The sequence below is a fragment of the Hemibagrus wyckioides genome, linkage group LG07 (genome assembly GCF_019097595.1).
Source record: "Hemibagrus wyckioides isolate EC202008001 linkage group LG07, SWU_Hwy_1.0, whole genome shotgun sequence".
NCBI lineage: Eukaryota > Metazoa > Chordata > Actinopteri > Siluriformes > Bagridae > Hemibagrus > Hemibagrus wyckioides.
This window is the reverse complement of record NC_080716.1, coordinates 14,845,949-14,862,941: the sequence shown is the minus strand read 5'-3', so window position 1 is coordinate 14,862,941 and position 16,993 is coordinate 14,845,949. Positions and strand designations below refer to the sequence as shown.

The window sequence follows — 16,993 nt, the reverse complement described above, 5'->3', positions numbered from 1 at the left end:
ACTTTCAGATACCTCCCAGGTATTTGGTGTTAACCTAATGGCACCAGCTGTTAATTTCTATAATTATCTGACAAACCCTATTTAACTGGCAGCCTAACTTTCCAGTTTTCACTGACTTTTCAAGATGGTGAGTCATTCTAAAGTGACTGAAACCCTCAGGCAGCAGGTTGTCCAGGTGAAGGCCAAAGAGATGACCCTTTCAGCCATAGCAAGAGAAGTTGGTTGTTTGTGATTTTTTAGAATATTGCATCATTACAACATCACTTACAGCTCATTTAAGTCCCCCAAGAAGGCAAATGCACGAAAGACAAATGCAAGAGAAGACAGGATAATGCGGAGAATCTCAATGGGCAATCGGTTCAACACTGCAGCTGGGATTGCTCTCCAGTTCAGCGCTGAACAGAGTAAGGATCGGTCTCATCAGACAGTGTCTCGACATTTAAGAGAATTTGGACTAAAAGCCCAATCTGCAGTGACCAAAACTCTCAGTAGCAGAAAGAATCAAAACTCTAGACTAACCTTTGATGAGGAGCATGTTGTGTGGACAGAGAAGAACTGGTCCAAAGTTCACTTTAGTGATGAAAACAAGTTTAATTTATTTGGGTAAATTTTATGTTTGTCATCAAACACTTTATGTTCGTCATCAAACTGGGGGAAGACTGAATCCAAAGGGTGTAAAGAATACACTGAAAGGTGTAGGGGAAATTGTCATGATTTGGGGGATGTTTTCTGCAGAAGGATTTGGGCTCTTGTACAGTTATATGGCAGAGTGAATGCAAATGTTTATCAGGCCCTTCTTCGAGATGTGGTTCCTTCCCTGCATTTATCTCCCAATCAGCCAGAAATTGTCTTGCATGACCCTGCCCCCGTCACACAGCAAAGCAGTTAAAGCAGTTCCTTGAAGCTGAAAACATTAAAATAATGAAATGGCCAGCCCAGAATCCTGATCTAAACCCAATAGAAAACCCTTGGTGACAAAGTCATGGCCAATAAACCCACTACAGTCACTGAACTGTGGAAGAGACTGGAAGAAGCGTGGACTAAAATCACACCAGAGCAGTGTGAGCGACGAGAGACTGGTGATGTCCTGTGGCTGCAGATGTGCTGAAGTCATTCAAAACAAGGGCCTGTACACTTCCTACTAATTGTTGACTGTTGTAACCTTCAGATATGTTAGTTGTAATCTTTCTCTGTGCTATAGTCATTGCTGTTCTCTCATTTTGATCTACAAAATAAAGTTTTTTGCCTTGGTTATTTTGTAAAACACTGCTCTATTAGCATGGTATAGCTATAACAAAGATTCCTATAAATGTTGAGCAGTGAAGATTACATTATTCCTGAAAGAATCAAGTGTTCATAAATTGTTCTCTAATTTTAATCTCCACTGTAGAGCACCACACAGTGTTTAGATGATTTGGGTTGACATTATGTGGCTGAACTACATAGACAACTGATTGTAGGGAATCATATGGGAATCCATACCTCATAGCCAACACTGATTTAGAGTATTATTACTGATCAGCAATTTAAAAATGTGTTTTATTGATTTAAGTTTTTTTTTTTTGCTGGGAATTTTTACTTACTTTAGGGGAAAAACTTGCTTCACTGCACCCATAGGTGACAGACAGGTATGGATACATATTTCACTAGAGCTGACAGAGACGACAGAGGGTGGGTAAACTGAGGGAGGAATGTTGTTATGCTGGTGTTAATGACCCTTTACTTTTATTCTATATTTACACTAAAAATAAAATACATTATCTAGAAATGTTGTATTTGTACAATTAGCAACAGTCTAGCCTTAGCTACCAGGGCCATGAATGTGGTTTGCTAGAGTAATACAGAAGTGTCAATACTGTCCATATTGTGTTTTTTATAATTAACTTACAAATAGTTCACATTTGTTGTGTATGTCTGTAATTTGGTGCTATTTTGCAAATATTTGTTGTTGAAAGTATTTTTATTAGATTGGTGTCATATTCCTGATGAAGAACACGATCAATATGTTTTTGCCTCCCAACATGATAAGTGAAGACTCATTTATAGCATTAATGTGAGCAGCTTTTTATTGTTGCAAAGTACACAGTTAGACTATTCCTTAGAGTGTTTTTAATTGCACTGATGAAAATTGGAATGATGCAACAATTCGATCAAATGCATTTATTAAAAGAATAACATTTTTATATTACTACTATTAATGGTTTGAGACTGTGCACACAGTTAACCGCTGATGAACTCAAGATCCCAGAGCACAGAGAAGGGGAAAAAATGACCTCAGATGGCCGCTGAATGCGCTGCAAGTAGACGGTGTGTGACCAGTTCATTTTTTTTTGTATGTTCACTTACCTATTTGCACATGACTGAGTACTTTCCTTTTTACTGTATCCTGAAATAGACACAGAAGCACTGAATCCTTTCTGTATTTGGTTTCAAATTTTTTTAAATCACTGAATAGTAAACATGTCCATGTAACTGAGTCATTTACATAATTATTTACATTAGAATTATTCTATTACATGAGAATTACTTACATAATGTAAAGAGTGTCTACAGACTACAGATGTGTCTGTTAAGTGTTATACATATAAACTATATTTGATCCATATTATTTTCAGATATATTGTTATTCATTGTATTCATATTCATATTGTATTCAGATTGACTTGGATCGTTCTGAATGTAATTGTAGGTTTAAATACTGAGCACAACTGTTTGAGGTATGTAGCTTTTTGGGTGTATTTGATGACTTGGTGAAAATGAAACCGGAATTACATCTACATTATTTTGCACTCTTGACCAAACGTAACTTTAAAATGACAAATGACACATCAGTGCTGTCTTGCTGTTTTGTAAAATTTCCACTCCCTGTCATAAATATGCTCCACTCATCTTAGAAGTCTAGTAGTTATCAGTTCCTGAGAATAATGGGCACAAGGTAGTGGGAAAATTCATCCATGTTGAGAAGGCACCACTAGGACACTACTTGTACACCAAGTTTAGGATCAAACCCAGGACCTGGTAAATATTAAAAAAAACATATCACATTGTAACTTGGATTAATATGACATTTTGATTCTGCCTTATACTTATTATACTGATTTTGTATACGTATTATGGTTAGGACCACATTAAACTATAGAACAGAAAGCATTTGTAGTGTCACTTGCTTTGGTGTGTCAGCCACTGGTAGCCACCTATGGGCCACATCTCAGCTGTGTAAACATTCTCCCAGTCCCAGATGTAGTTCATATCAACTTTTTTTATTTTAAACATGGTTCACTTCTTGCATAGCTCATGCTGTACAGAGATGAAACAATAACAGTTTTCTGATAAGGACAGTTGCTTATGTGGACCAAATCTAGGCCAAAGGAAAATTGTGGATCGGATTGGTACTGTTCATGTTTTGTTTTCCACCTCTGACCATGGATACAAAGTTGCCAGGTAAGCATGATAAAGCAGCCCAAAACTAAAGACAAAACAATATCTAGTCTAAACTTAAAAATAACCTATATTTCCAGGAGTAAAATCATCTAGTGGCATTGCTTTTCTGCCTCACAGAAATCCCCAAATCCAAGTCCTGAGTTTGGGTTATTGACGGTGTACAGTTTTGTGCGTTCTCTCCATGTTTATATAGATCATCTCTTGTTTCTCTGGATTCCTTCTACCCACCCCCAAAACACATCATGTTTAAAACCAGACCTGTCGTGGTAAAAAGACGGAACTGGCAACCCTGTGTACTTCTCCCCACCCACTTAATCATGAGGACAGCACAAACATCGACCTAATAACTCTGTACCTTTCCGCGCTATGGGGGTTTACAATGTGGGCCATGAGAAAGTAGTGCCTATATCACTAACGTAAATGTAAACCACAAGTATCACTATTTATATTAGATTTAGATCAGATGTCTTTTTTTTAGAGTATAGCTTCAAAAAGCGAGATGGAAAGTCACAGCAAGTCTGTGTGACATCTAAGCTTTAAAAACATTGTTTGACGCATGCGTTGTTATTGTATTCATCCGCGGAAAAACCACCGTCACAAAACAGCGCTGCTAGTTGAACTGTCCAATTTTGCCTTTAGAGATCATCGTTTATAAGCGACATTTAATTACATTGCAGCCTGTGACACTGAGCTGCGATGAAGTTCCAGTATAAAGAGGAGCATCCCTTTGAGAAAAGGCGATCAGAGGGAGAGAAAATCAGGAAGAAATACCCGGACAGGGTTCCTGTAAGTAGCTGTAAACAGCCGAGCTTGCTAACAGCTGGTTTGTTCAAGCCGTCGAAACTAGAGGGTGTAACGTTCGTTTTAAAAAAAATATACTTATACACTTTCTGTTTTAGTTGCTTAAGTGTAAATGGATACGTGTGAGATCTGTATAGGTTTATTAAACACGGGATTGCGTCACTCGAGCTGAACAGCGACCTAAGGACACGAGTAGTTAGCATCCTGTTAGCAGCTTGTTTTTACTCTGTGATCTGCGACATCACACAGGACTTTTATTAGTCAGTGCTAGCAAATTCAGTTGATTTATTTAATTGACATATTTGGCCGATGAGCCAAATAAATCCGTCCAGCTGAAACGTCGATGGGGGGATGGGGGGGTGAAATTTATAAAACATTTGACGTGTGGTATCTTAAGTTGATTCATAAGTGACTGATCCGAAAGATTCGATTCAGGGTCATTCACTTTCAAATCAGTCACTTATGAATCAATTACACTGAATATAAAAGAATCGATTCACGTAACATGAATCGATTCATGACATTTCTGTTTTGTACGGTTATGTTCTGTGTAATAGCAAGACGGCTAGCTAAGGTAGGTGACATGCTAATGCTTTTGTCTTTCTAATCGATATACACAAAGCTAAGCTAGTAACCTTCATGTACCTTTTTGGTATTTTTTGTATATAGTTTAACAATCAGCGTAGTTAACTGCTGCATATAGTAACATTTAAATAAGAATAAGATGTACCTTTCTATATAATATTAACCTTCTCTCCCCCACTGATCACTGTTTGTTGTTCCCCAACACAGTGAGAAAATACATCGTCGACATTATAGCAAGCTCTTTGTTAAGGAACATGTGAGATTCAGCCTGTTTCTTTCTTTCTTTTTTTTGTTACTGACAAACGTTAAGGGATGTAAACACTTTTTATTTTAAGGGATATATCCAGGATAACAAAGAACTTGTTCCACTTAACAAGGTGAATATGAAGTTATATCTCAAAATGGCTGGGATCAGTGCACATAAACCCAGGAATGAAAAATACACTGAAATCCTTGTGCAAAGATAAAACTGGACACTAGGAGTGTTGGAATATATGATAAATTAGGCCAATAATATCATGGTATTTATGGACTGTTTAAAAACACACAGTCCAGTTGTGAAAATTTAGCCAAACAAACAAAAAAAAAGACATAAAATCGTTGTATAAATGTAATGACGAAAGAAATTTCTAAATCTTTTTTTTTTTTTTATTCGTAAAGACGTTTTTGATGACAACGTTTACATAAAACCCTTTACATATCAGCATTTTTATCGTGTTTTCAATGAAATGCTACGCACAAACAGTGATTTTGTTGCTGTAAGTCTCCACGGGCTGTACTGTGAAGTCACCAGTAGGCGGTCCTACTACAGGTTGCCATTTTAACAGTTTATTTCTTTTGTTATAGTGGGTGGAGCAACTAGCGTTCCACAACAAATCAGTTTCCTTGCACCTTTCATGAAACGTTCTAGAGGGAGGTTTAGTCTTTGTATATAAAATTCAGCAGTGTATTTATGCTTCACGTCATGCAGGACGATGGTGAAGCAGCGTGCGCTCTGTGCTACGGATCACGTGCGCTCTGGCGTCTTCACTCCTCTTGGTAGTAGCTGCCTCGAATCGCTCAGTATTTTCATAGACTTTTCTCAGCTTTGTCATGCATCTGGACACGCCCACATCAAGTCACCAACGATTGCTGTTGATCATGTCAGCAGAAGTCACCCAGAGTTGTTGAAATTAAAAAAATCTTTGGTTGAATTGTTGCTTCAAGTGGTTTTGATGTGGACTCCTTTTTGTCTATATTTCTGACATGCCTGTGATTGCTGCACACAAACCCAGGAATGACTAAAACCCTGAATATATATTATATATTTATATATTATATTTCATACTGTCCTACAGTATGAAAGGACCATTAGTTTCTTCTATCTGTAAATTTTCTTTAGTGCTTATCCTACCCAGGGTTATGGGGAACATGGAGAATATCCAAGGGGAAGCCATAACACGCTATGGATAATTTAGAGAATCAGCCTAATATCAGTATGGCTACCGAGAGGAATCCCAAGAACAGGGCGAACATGCAAACACCACACATGCAAAGCAGAGGCAGGAATCAAACCTCCAACCCTGAGTCAAACATATACTGTCTGCTAAACCACCATACAACTGGTTCATCAGTTAGTTAAGCTAAACTGAAGTACATGTACTACTTGTAATCGTTTCCCAACACACCTCAGAACCTATGTGACCTCTGCTTCAGTGCTGGATCATTATAGCACATGTAAAAGTTTCTGCTTTTTGTTTTGCCACTAGGTAATTGTTGAAAAAGCTCCCAAAGCCAGAATAGGAGATCTGGATAAGAAGAAATATCTGGTCCCCTCAGATCTCACAGGTAAGCAATGCAATACAGCCAAAAAAAAAAACACCTAAATATAACCTGTAAATTATCGCCTGTTAAATTGTTAATGATTGTCTATTACTCAAGGTTTAACCTCTTTACCATGCATGTATAATTTACTCTGAGAGAATTCTTACACTGAAATCTGAGACCTGCTTGGCTGCAGTTCATGTCGAGCGATATAATTAGTGAAGGCATTATTCAGCTTCTGATGCTGCTGTAAAAATAATGGCTCCCTCGTTAGCCAGACCAAATCGATTATACAACCAGGCGCTGTAGTGAAACCAGTGGAATATATCGCTGTTTTCTTCACATCCTTTGTGTTGGTCAGAGTCCCATTATCTGTCATTTCTGTTTTTCTGCAGTTGGCCAGTTCTATTTTCTCATCCGAAAACGAATCCACCTAAGGGCTGAAGACGCTCTATTCTTCTTCGTAAACAATGTCATTCCTCCTACCTCTGCAACCATGGGCCTGTTATACCAGGTAAGCCACACCTGAAATGCCCTGTATCAAAGAAAGAACCCACATCTTTTCACATATTGCTTTCTTTTTTAAAAAAAACCTGAGTAATAATATTCCTTTCTCTCTTTTTTTCAGGAGCATCATGAAGAGGATTTTTTCCTCTACATCGCGTACAGTGATGAAAGTGTGTACGGAGAATAGAACCAAAGGGAAAATAGCTTCCCCACCTCCTTTCCCTTCCTTTTACAAGAGTATATAAACCCATATCGGCAGCCTAGAGTTCAGAGCTTCTGACATCAAATGCACTTTTACTCTTTTCTTTATTCCCATTTCATGTTATTTCCTTCAGTCTGGAATTTTTGGTATTTAGTCATTTACTACATGAAGGTCATTTTTCTTTATTACAGGGTTTCCCCCCCTTCTAATATTTGTTTTATAAGTGGCCCCAAGCTGATCCTCATTATGATCCTCACCACTTGGCAGCAGTAGACTATCAGATGAAGCTTAATTGGTAAAAATGAGTTTGTCTAGATTTTGCAGTTAATCTTTTGTTTCACTAAACCTAGTGAATTGCTCTCCCAGTGCTTAGAATATAGATTTTGGGGCATTGCACACTTAAGTGCTGCTGATAAGTGGTTTGTAAAAAAGAAATAACAAAAAACATCTCTTTCTTCAGTTCTGTTTCAAAATATTCCTTCAATATAATATGAATATTTAATGAGAGTTATTGTACCTGGATCATTCTAGGTAATTTGATTTGAGATTGTATATCTTAGTTGGTTTATTTAGCTGTTTTATTCTTTTTTTTTTTGAACTCGGTATTCAGCTGCATTTCTGATACCCTTAACTTGAGGTGACACTATAAACTAAACATAGATAAACCATCACTGTCTACTTGTCCTGTTTGTTTCAGTAGACTCAGTAGATTCTCAGTCAATAAAAATGAAAGTAAGGGAACAACTTTAAACTTTAGTCATGTTTGCGTTAGTTGCACTCTTAAATATATCCAGAAATCAGAGCATTACGTAACGTGTGTGTGTGTGTATGCTTTCACACTCCAATACATCTCATTCACACACACTCATTCATACATAGAGGTAAAAACAGATTGATGTGTTTCGGAGGTAGGATGAAACTCACACTGACAAAGTTGACAAACAGGGTTGACCCGAGGACCCTGGAGCTGTGAGCAACACTACCTGTTACACCACCATGACAGTCTATAAAGTGCACTGAAGGATAAATGTAGTGGCTCAGTGGTTGAAGTTCTATGAAATATATCTGCAAGTGTAAAATACAAGGATGCAAGAGCCATTGTTGAGCTTTTTGAAAGAAAAAGAAAAAAAAAGGTCAACCTACAGCTACACACTTCTATGAATGGATCTGCAAATGAACTGTATGGATGGTATGAGGCAAAATTGCAACTTGTACATTTTCGAAACCCGTATATAACAAGTGTTCCAGCTATAATGCTCACTTCCAGTGGAGATGTAGCACTACACAGTCTGCCAAGATTTACAGTGCAGATTATATATTAAATTAGGACACTGCAATTGCTTTTTATTGTGACTGTGTTTACACCAATCAGGCATAACATTATGTATTCACTGTGACACCTTTCTATCAAAACCAACATTAACTTCTTCAGCAATTTGAGCAACAGTAGTCCGTCTGTTGGATCGGATCACACGGGCCAGCCTTCACTACCCACGTGCATCAGTGAGTCTTGCCTGCCCCTGACCCTGTCACCTGTTCACCACTGTTCCTTCCTTGGACCACTTTTGATAGATACTGACCACTGCAGACCGGGAACACCCCACAAGAGCTGCAGTTTTGGAGATGCTCTGATCCAGTCGTCTAGCCATCACAATTTGGCCCTGGTCAAACTCGCTCAAATACTTAAGCTTGTCCATTTGTCCTGCTTCTAACACATCAACTTTGAGGACAGAATATTCACTTGCTGCCTAATATATCCCACCCGCTAACAGGTGCAATGATGAGATAATCAGTGTTATTCACTTCACCTCTCACTGCTCATAATGTTATGCCTGATCGGTGTATATAGCACCACTCCCCTGCTGTTTGAAAGTTTTCCTCCGCAGCATTTGTTTAAACAGCTCCATGTTCAGAATAAATCAGTGTAAGGTTAGCATGCATCAGAAAGTCTCTGATTCTTAACATACTAGATTAAAAAAGTTGATCAGTTTTACATAATTCTTGTCCTGCATTTCAAATTGTTCATGACTTTAAAGAGTTCAAATAATTTCTACAGTCCTAGAAAACTAAGCTTTGGACCTAGCAGTTTATTCCCTTTATTATTAAGATTAAACACTTATGCTAAAAATGGCATACTATATCACAAGTGGATCTTCCCCAAACTGTTGGGAGTAGAACATTAACTGTCTAAAATGTCTTCGTATGCTGTAGGTTTAAGATTTCCCCATCACTGGAACTTGAAGTGGAAGAGCTCGAGTGTCCTACACAGATCCCTGACTTCAACCCCACTGAATACCTTTGAAATTAACTGGAACACTGACTGTACTCAAGACACACCTTGCCCACTATTAGTGCCTGAGGGATAAGGTGTTGGACAACTGACTGGAAGGTTGTGAGTTCAAACCCCAGGTCCACCAAGCTGCCACTACTGGGCCCTTGAGCAAGGCTCTTAACCCTCAGTTGCTCAGATGTATAAAATGAGATCAAATGTAAATAAGGGCATCATGACAGAAATGTAAACGTGACCTCTTTAATGCTCTTGTGGCTAAATGAACACAAATCCACACAGCCACGCTCCGACATCTGGCCTTCCTGATAGATTTTAGTTTAATATAACAGCAAAGAGACATTTGACCACACATTTTGCCTTGCTAAATTATACCACTGTTTCTAAATATCTATTTTTTCATTACTATTTTCTGTTATGCTGTCGTCCTAAAAAAAACAAATACAACAGAAATCTGATTATAATAGTAAGAAACGCTTCAAACTATTATAACTACAAATCCCAACATCCCATTTCCAACTTCCGGTGTGTACTTCCTGGTTAAAGGGAAAATAAAAGCCTCCAATAAAAATATAATGAAATACCATGGAAACGCGACGCTATGTTGAATTTACATTGCGCTGTATCAGCTGTGTCAAGGTTCAGGAAGTCAGTGTTTTATTTTCTTCTAAAATAAAGGTTGTAAATCTAACCTTTTGAATTACAATTATTTAAACAATGCCTCCTAAAGCAGTAAAAGTGGTGGCTGAACTTTATGTTAGAGCGGTAAGCGGCGTTTTGCCTTTTTCTCTTCTCTCTAACCGAAGACTTATATAATTATTTGATGTTTTATATAGTTATTCCATGCTTATTTGCACGGTATCAGTCAGATTGTGGATTTTCTTAAAGCAACAACAACAAAAAAGAAATATTAGTAAATAATAAATAGACGTTTACATAAAAATTAAAAAGCTATTAGGTAGGGCTGTGATATTGGCTCAGTCCAATAAGAATTTGTACTCCCCTTGTGAGTGCACTAGTCCACTTAAAGCATGAAGCTGAGGCTTACACACCATTGCTAGTGTACTACTTTTATATTGTAGCGCCATTTGGCTTTCAGCCTATATTCAGTGTTTTTTAGGCCACAAAAACACTGTTCTGACAGGTGTGTTTTAGTAGTTTCCATGCTCTGACAGGTGTGTTTTAGTAGTTTCCATGCTCTGACAGGTGTGTTTTAGTAGTTTCCATGCTCTGACAGGTGTGTTTTAGTAGTTTCCATGCTCTGACAGGTGTGTTTTAGTGGTTTCCATCCTCTGACAGGTGTGTTTTAGTGGTTTCCATGGTCTAACCTGTGTTTTAGTGGTATTAGAGCAGGGAAAACACTAACAAGGAATGGGGGTATTTCAGGGCCATATTTCAAGATATTTAGATATGTATCAGGCATAACATTATGACTACCTGTCTTATATTGTGTTGGTCCCGCTTATGCTGCCAAAACTGCCCTGACCCATCGAGGCACGGATTCTACTAGATCCCAGACGGTGTGCTGTGGTATCTGGCACTAAGATGTTAGCAGCAGATCCTTTAAGTCCTCTAAGTGGGACCTTCATGGGCTCTTACAACTTACAGGATTTAAAGGATACTTTTGATAGATACTGACCACTGCAGACCGGGAACACCCCACAAGAGCTGCAGTTTTGGAGATGCTCTGATCCAGTCTTCTAGCCATCACAATTTGGCCCTTGTCAAACTCGCTCAAATCCTTACGCTTGCCCGTTTTTCCTGCTTCTAACACATCAACTTTGAGGACAAAATGTTCACTTGCTGCCTAATATATCCCACCCACTAACAGGTGCCATGATGAGGAGATCATCAGTGTTATTCACTTCACCTGTCTGTGTTCATAATGTTATGGCTGATCGGTGCTGCTGTTTGTAGGTGACCTGTCCTGGAGTGCACCTACCGGCGAAGGATGACATTTACCTCAGTGTGTGCCTGATGAACCAGTACAGAATGTCACAATGTCTACCAGCTGTGTTCCCATTACTGTTTAAGACGAAGATGACGTTCGGCAAGGTTTTATAATTAGTGGACATTATTATTATTATTATTATTATTGTTAATATTAAGGCACTTCTTTTTTAAATTGCACCCATACCTTTGATCTGCTTCACTTTATTGACAGATATTCAAGTACGCCAGTGATCCTGCAGATGTTGCTGAAATGTTACAGTGTACGATATTTTCTACTGCTGTAGATTTACATGCAGATTTATGATGAGCTGCTTTCTGTCTATTACTAATACCCATTGCAAGACAAACACAAAAATGCTTTGTAAGAATGTTTATGTATGGTCCTATTGCATTACATGCTTTTTCATTTACTGCAGGTGAAACTGTTAAAGTTGAGCTCATACAGCTGATTCCTCCCGGTAAATTCTGCCAATTCATGGCACTTGATATATCAGGAACAAAAATTATTGATAACAGAGAGTACTGAAAGTATAGCGAGTAATATTGTGGTGCATTTCTTCTTGCTTGCAGTTGGGGAAGTGTTGGCCACATATGAGGTCGATGCTAGAAGTTTTCTTTTCCCAGAGCCTAAGCTGGTGCCTTCTTTTTCTGGAGGAGACCGTGAAGCGCTAATGACAAGAGACCCTTCTTTCCCTGTAAGTCACATACTAACTGGAATTTATGTGGTAGCTGTTTGGTTAAGGTGTTGGACTACTGATAGGAAGGTTGTGAGTTTGACTCCACCAGAAGCTGCCACTGCTGGGCGCTTGAGCAAGGCCCTAAACCCTCAATTGCTCAGTTGTGTTAAAATGGGATAAAATGTAAGTTGCTCTGTTTAAGGTGTATGCCAGAAAAATAATATACTATAAATATATAATATATAAATATAATATATATACAGCAACATAAATATAAAGTGAGAAAAGAAGGAGAAAATGCAAAGCCTTCAGAAAGCATTGGTTTTCTGCATTACTAGTAAAATGTACTCTGATATTCCTCCAAGTTAAACACCATCTGTCTCTCTCTCTCTCTCTCTCTCTCTCTCTCACACTCACACTCACACTCACACACACACACACACACACACACACACACATTTGTCTTGCAGCAGTAACCTCCATCAAGATCAAGTGACACCATGCTTCACTATGAGGTTTTTGGTGTTAATAAAGGAAAGGCACTACAGAGGAAATGCACTTTTTCCAGTCAGGAATGTGATGATTAATGTCGTCATTCATTCATTCATTCATTCATTCATTCATTCATTCATACACTTCATCCTGGAAGGAAATTAGTACTGTATAATGTTATTAGTTTCAACACATATGTAATGTAATAACGCCTTTGTTGGCGCTTCCCTTTCAGGGTATTTCTCCAAGATTAGAGTTCTCCACCAGGACAAAAATCAGCGAGTGTTCTGAGAGGGATCTTTCCCAGAGTGTCCCTGTGGTATATTTCTGCCTTTCTGCAATTTCATCATATAAAACAGCACATATTACAGAAATAATTTCTACTGCCACTGTCTCTTTATTAATTACCAGAGAGTAATAACACGGAAAAGAGCAAAGTTGTCCAAGCATCAGGGCTGCTACTCTGCACAACGAGGTCTCAGGAGCACAGGGATGCCGAGGTCCCGTTCCCTCTCCCCATTCAGGAGCTCCGGTTCAAACTGGAACAAAACTGAAATTGTAAATAGACATGTAAGTCTTACATGCTCAAATTACACCATTATTTCAGGTAAATTAGCTATTAAAATAATATAATTTCGTCTGTATGCTTGTATATATTGTTGCACTTGTGTGTTATAAACAGAAGTGTCCAGCAGGGGGCACAAAGTTCATTACTGCGGATAGAAAACCATGTACACATGGAGAATAAACAACAAAACACTTACTAATCAGTGAGCAATTTATATACTGATATTCTGTTATTTTGTTCTACCCCAGAAAAGATCAGGGCATGAACACTCATCCCATTTTTTAACCTGACTGTAATAGGAACAGCAGTTTAAAAACCTAGCACCTAAAAACTGAAGAATTGTAATAAATCAATAAATGTAATAACTGTTTTGTATATTTTGCACAGGAAAGTTTATATGAATCCACACAAGTAGCTTGGTAGTGCTATATTCAATAGTAGAGAGCTTTATAATCATTACAAGTATACAGTAGAACAAAACAGCACTGGCATTGGTGCAGTATCTTCTAGAAAGGTGACAGCATGATACAACATAGTGCCTGGACAACATGTAGTGCAAATCAGTGCAAAGTTACAGTACAAATCAACAGCAAGATAAAAGACAAGAAATACATGATGTACAAGCAGTACCACAATTAGCACAATACAATAACAGGCAAAAGATACAGTGTGGAACATGCAGTACATCAAGTAACAGGCTACAGCAACATAGTAACTGGAATGTTCTGTGATGGGTAATGTCTTATCACCTCATATTCACTGCCCAAATGTAACATTCCATGAGTGTTAGGAAGAAAGTGTCTCTTGTCTCTTGATCAGAAATGAAATAGCTAATTAATGTCAAGCACAGCGTTTCTGCTTACCACAATTGACTTAAAAATAGCTACCGCTCTGTCAAATTTATTACTCATTGTATTTCTCATTTAATATTATATTTAATTTCCACTCATATAATTGTTTTAGTATAGATGATTCAGTGAATGGCCGGAATATGACCTAATGAACTGACAACTTGTTTTCTGTTACATCTGATGGTTTTGAAATCTGTCTCCTGTCCATGGTGACAACTATGAGACCTGACGGGAACCACAAGCCTATTCTGGTGTACGTGACAAATATCATAAAAGCAGCCAGAGATCTTGACTATAAAAAGAATAGTTAAAACAGATAAAACTGTCAACCTTGAAGGTGTTTTGAGGTGAAGGTGTGGTTTTAGACATGCAGTTTGTACAGTGATAAACTGTAACTATAGAGATTTGCTTACATATGAACTACATTAGCTTTATGGCTCCAAACTTTGGACACCAGGTGTCTTGACGGTTCAATTTGAGATCTAAACATTGTGTCTTTTGTAGGCAAATCCTGACACACTGATGAACCTTCTGTCTGTTTATTATTTCAGCTCGCTGATGATAACTCCTCAGAGACTGATGAGCTCCTTGACAACACAGAGAAACCATCCCAGTGCAATCATCTATCGAGACATGAGGGATCTCCCAGCTCAGTTGCACTGAGTCGCTCCAAAACGGCCTGCCCGAAGCTGAACAGGTTTGAGTGAATGTGTGTGTTTTTTACATTCTTGAATGTCACCATCTCTTGCTTTTCATTTATGGCTATGTTTCTTCTAGCTATAGTACATGATATATGTTGCAATTATGTCACTCTGGTCAATAAGAGGAATCTAAGGCTACAGTTCATGCAGGTTCATCAATACTGTACAGTTGTCACTTAGTCTTTCTCCAGTCCTGTTTTACAGGACCTGTGCCCACTTTAGCATCTATTCCATTGCTGGAGTGGAACATTTTGGAATTGATATCAAAAGATTAATATAAGATAATGTACAGCTTTCATGTTTCAGGTTTTTGTACGAACCCACACATTTTCAAATAATCTTTATAGAAGACATTCTGTCTGTATATTTACAGAGAAATGCATCCAATCTATAAATAGTTGTCTCCTCATTTTCTCTTAAGCTTAATAAAGGAAATGCAGCTTAAATTATGTGGAGCTTCCACTATAAAGTCCCTGTGAATTAGTGGTCACTTTAAATATAATAATGTATTAGAATAAGTTCATTAATCCATAGATTTGCCTCGCAACCTTAAATATGTTAAAAATTGCATATTTTATTTCAACAGTTCTTTACTGTATTCACCAAATTCATGGGAGGAGGTTCAGGAGCGAGTGCGCAGTCTCCTCATCTCTCCCCAAGCCATGCACAGACTGGCCTATGTGAGTAACACACTCTTACACACACTGATGCCATATATGTGCCTTGTTACATGTTCTTTCCTCTCTGATGGCAGGGTGCAACCAAGTCTGAAAGAGATGAGGTGTTGGAACGCAGGTCCATATCACAACCCTCGACTTTCTGAGAGCAAGGGTAAAAATAGATGTAAAATACTAAAATATGGATATTTATGAACATGTTCACAAGAATGCTTCAATATTAAAATGAAAATGATTCATTATATAATATTATACAATTATATTATACACTCACCAAACCCTTTATTAGGAACACTATACTAATACTGGTTAGAGCCTTCCTTTGCTCTCAAAACAGCCTCCTTTCTTCATGGCATGGATTCTACAAGATGTTGGAAACATTCCTTTGAGATTCTGGTCCATGTTGACATTCCTGCAGATTTTTAGGTGCACTTTCATGCTGTGAATCTTCCGTTCTATCACATCCTAAAGGTGTTCTACTGGATTCAGATCTAATGACTGGGAAGGCCATTGAAGTACACTAAACCCATTGTCATGTTCATGAAACTGTGTTGAAAAGACTTGTTGCTTTGTGACATGATGCATTGCCATGCTGGAAATAGCCTTTTAAAGGTGGTAAATTGTGGCCATGAAGTGATGCAACAATACTCAAATAGTCTGTGGCATTCAAGTGATAATTGATTGGAATTAATTGGACCAGTGTGTGACAAGAAAACATCCCCCACACCATTATACCACCTCCACCAGCCTGCACTGAACTCATCCTGTTGGTGCCAGATTCTGACTCTACCATCAGTAGAAAGACTCATCAGGCCAGTCTGCATTTTGATAGTCTTTAAATGGCCAGTTTTGGTGAGTCTGAGCCCACTGTAGCTTCAGCTTTCTGTTCTTGGCTGATAGAAGTGGAACCTGACTTCTGTTGACCAATGAGATAATCACATGAATAAATATGTGTACAGATGTTCCTAATAAAGTGCTCAGTGAGTGTATATAATATCATGATTTAATATCATTTATATCTCAAAAAAAATCTTCTCAGGAAGCTCTCTCTGAGTGAAATGCTGCTGTTTTATTTAAGGTGGATACTTGAAACCTGATTTTTTTCCACTCTTCTCTCTGAAGCAACCAAAGATCTCTAATACATTACAGCACTAAATTAATTGCGTCACATTTCATTCAGGGGTGTGCACTTGTATGTATACATGTGAGTACATTCTATTGTTCTTGATTAATATGTGATAATGAATCATTAACACATGCTGTTCTACTCATTGTGACGGTTGATTCATTTCCCAGATAATAATAAAAGTATGAGAACAAAATAAGAGGTCATTGAGTTTGAGCTGATTTCCCCTAAGGTACAGAACCTGCTTAAAGTAATAAGATTTGTCCATTTAGTAACCCACCTCTGCACTGTTTAATAATTTAATTCACTATACAATTGTTCA

General features: G+C 38.0%; 2 protein-coding genes across 4 annotated transcripts; both read left to right on the top strand.

Annotated features, from left to right (window-relative positions):
• Positions 1–4,002: 4,002 nt before the first annotated feature.
• On the top strand, positions 4,003–8,007 carry gabarapb (GABA(A) receptor-associated protein b). Its single transcript, XM_058395285.1, has 4 exons — positions 4,003–4,227; positions 6,576–6,654; positions 7,026–7,144; positions 7,259–8,007. The coding sequence occupies exons 1-4, from the start codon at positions 4,138–4,140 to the stop codon at positions 7,322–7,324; spliced, it is 354 nt and encodes a 117-aa protein (XP_058251268.1). The 5' UTR covers positions 4,003–4,137; the 3' UTR covers positions 7,325–8,007.
• Positions 8,008–8,147: 140 nt separating this feature from the next.
• spata6l (spermatogenesis associated 6-like) lies at positions 8,148–16,904 on the top strand. 3 transcript variants are annotated; one of them, XR_009205004.1, is made up of 10 exons: positions 8,148–10,391; positions 11,544–11,681; positions 11,791–11,839; positions 11,996–12,037; positions 12,150–12,274; positions 12,984–13,067; positions 13,160–13,318; positions 14,719–14,876; positions 15,455–15,548; positions 15,623–15,666. XR_009205004.1 is itself a non-coding variant. In XM_058395283.1 (10 exons), exons 1-10 carry the CDS (start codon positions 10,344–10,346, stop codon positions 15,689–15,691), a joined length of 954 nt encoding a protein of 317 aa, XP_058251266.1. In that variant the 5' UTR covers positions 8,148–10,343; the 3' UTR covers positions 15,692–16,904. The 3 variants fall into 3 exon arrangements, 2 of the variants coding, with proteins under 2 accessions (XP_058251266.1, XP_058251267.1); XM_058395283.1 differs by having other exon boundaries at positions 14,719–14,864; positions 15,623–16,904; XM_058395284.1 differs by lacking the exon at positions 15,623–15,666 and having other exon boundaries at positions 15,455–15,572.
• Positions 16,905–16,993: the final 89 nt, after the last annotated feature.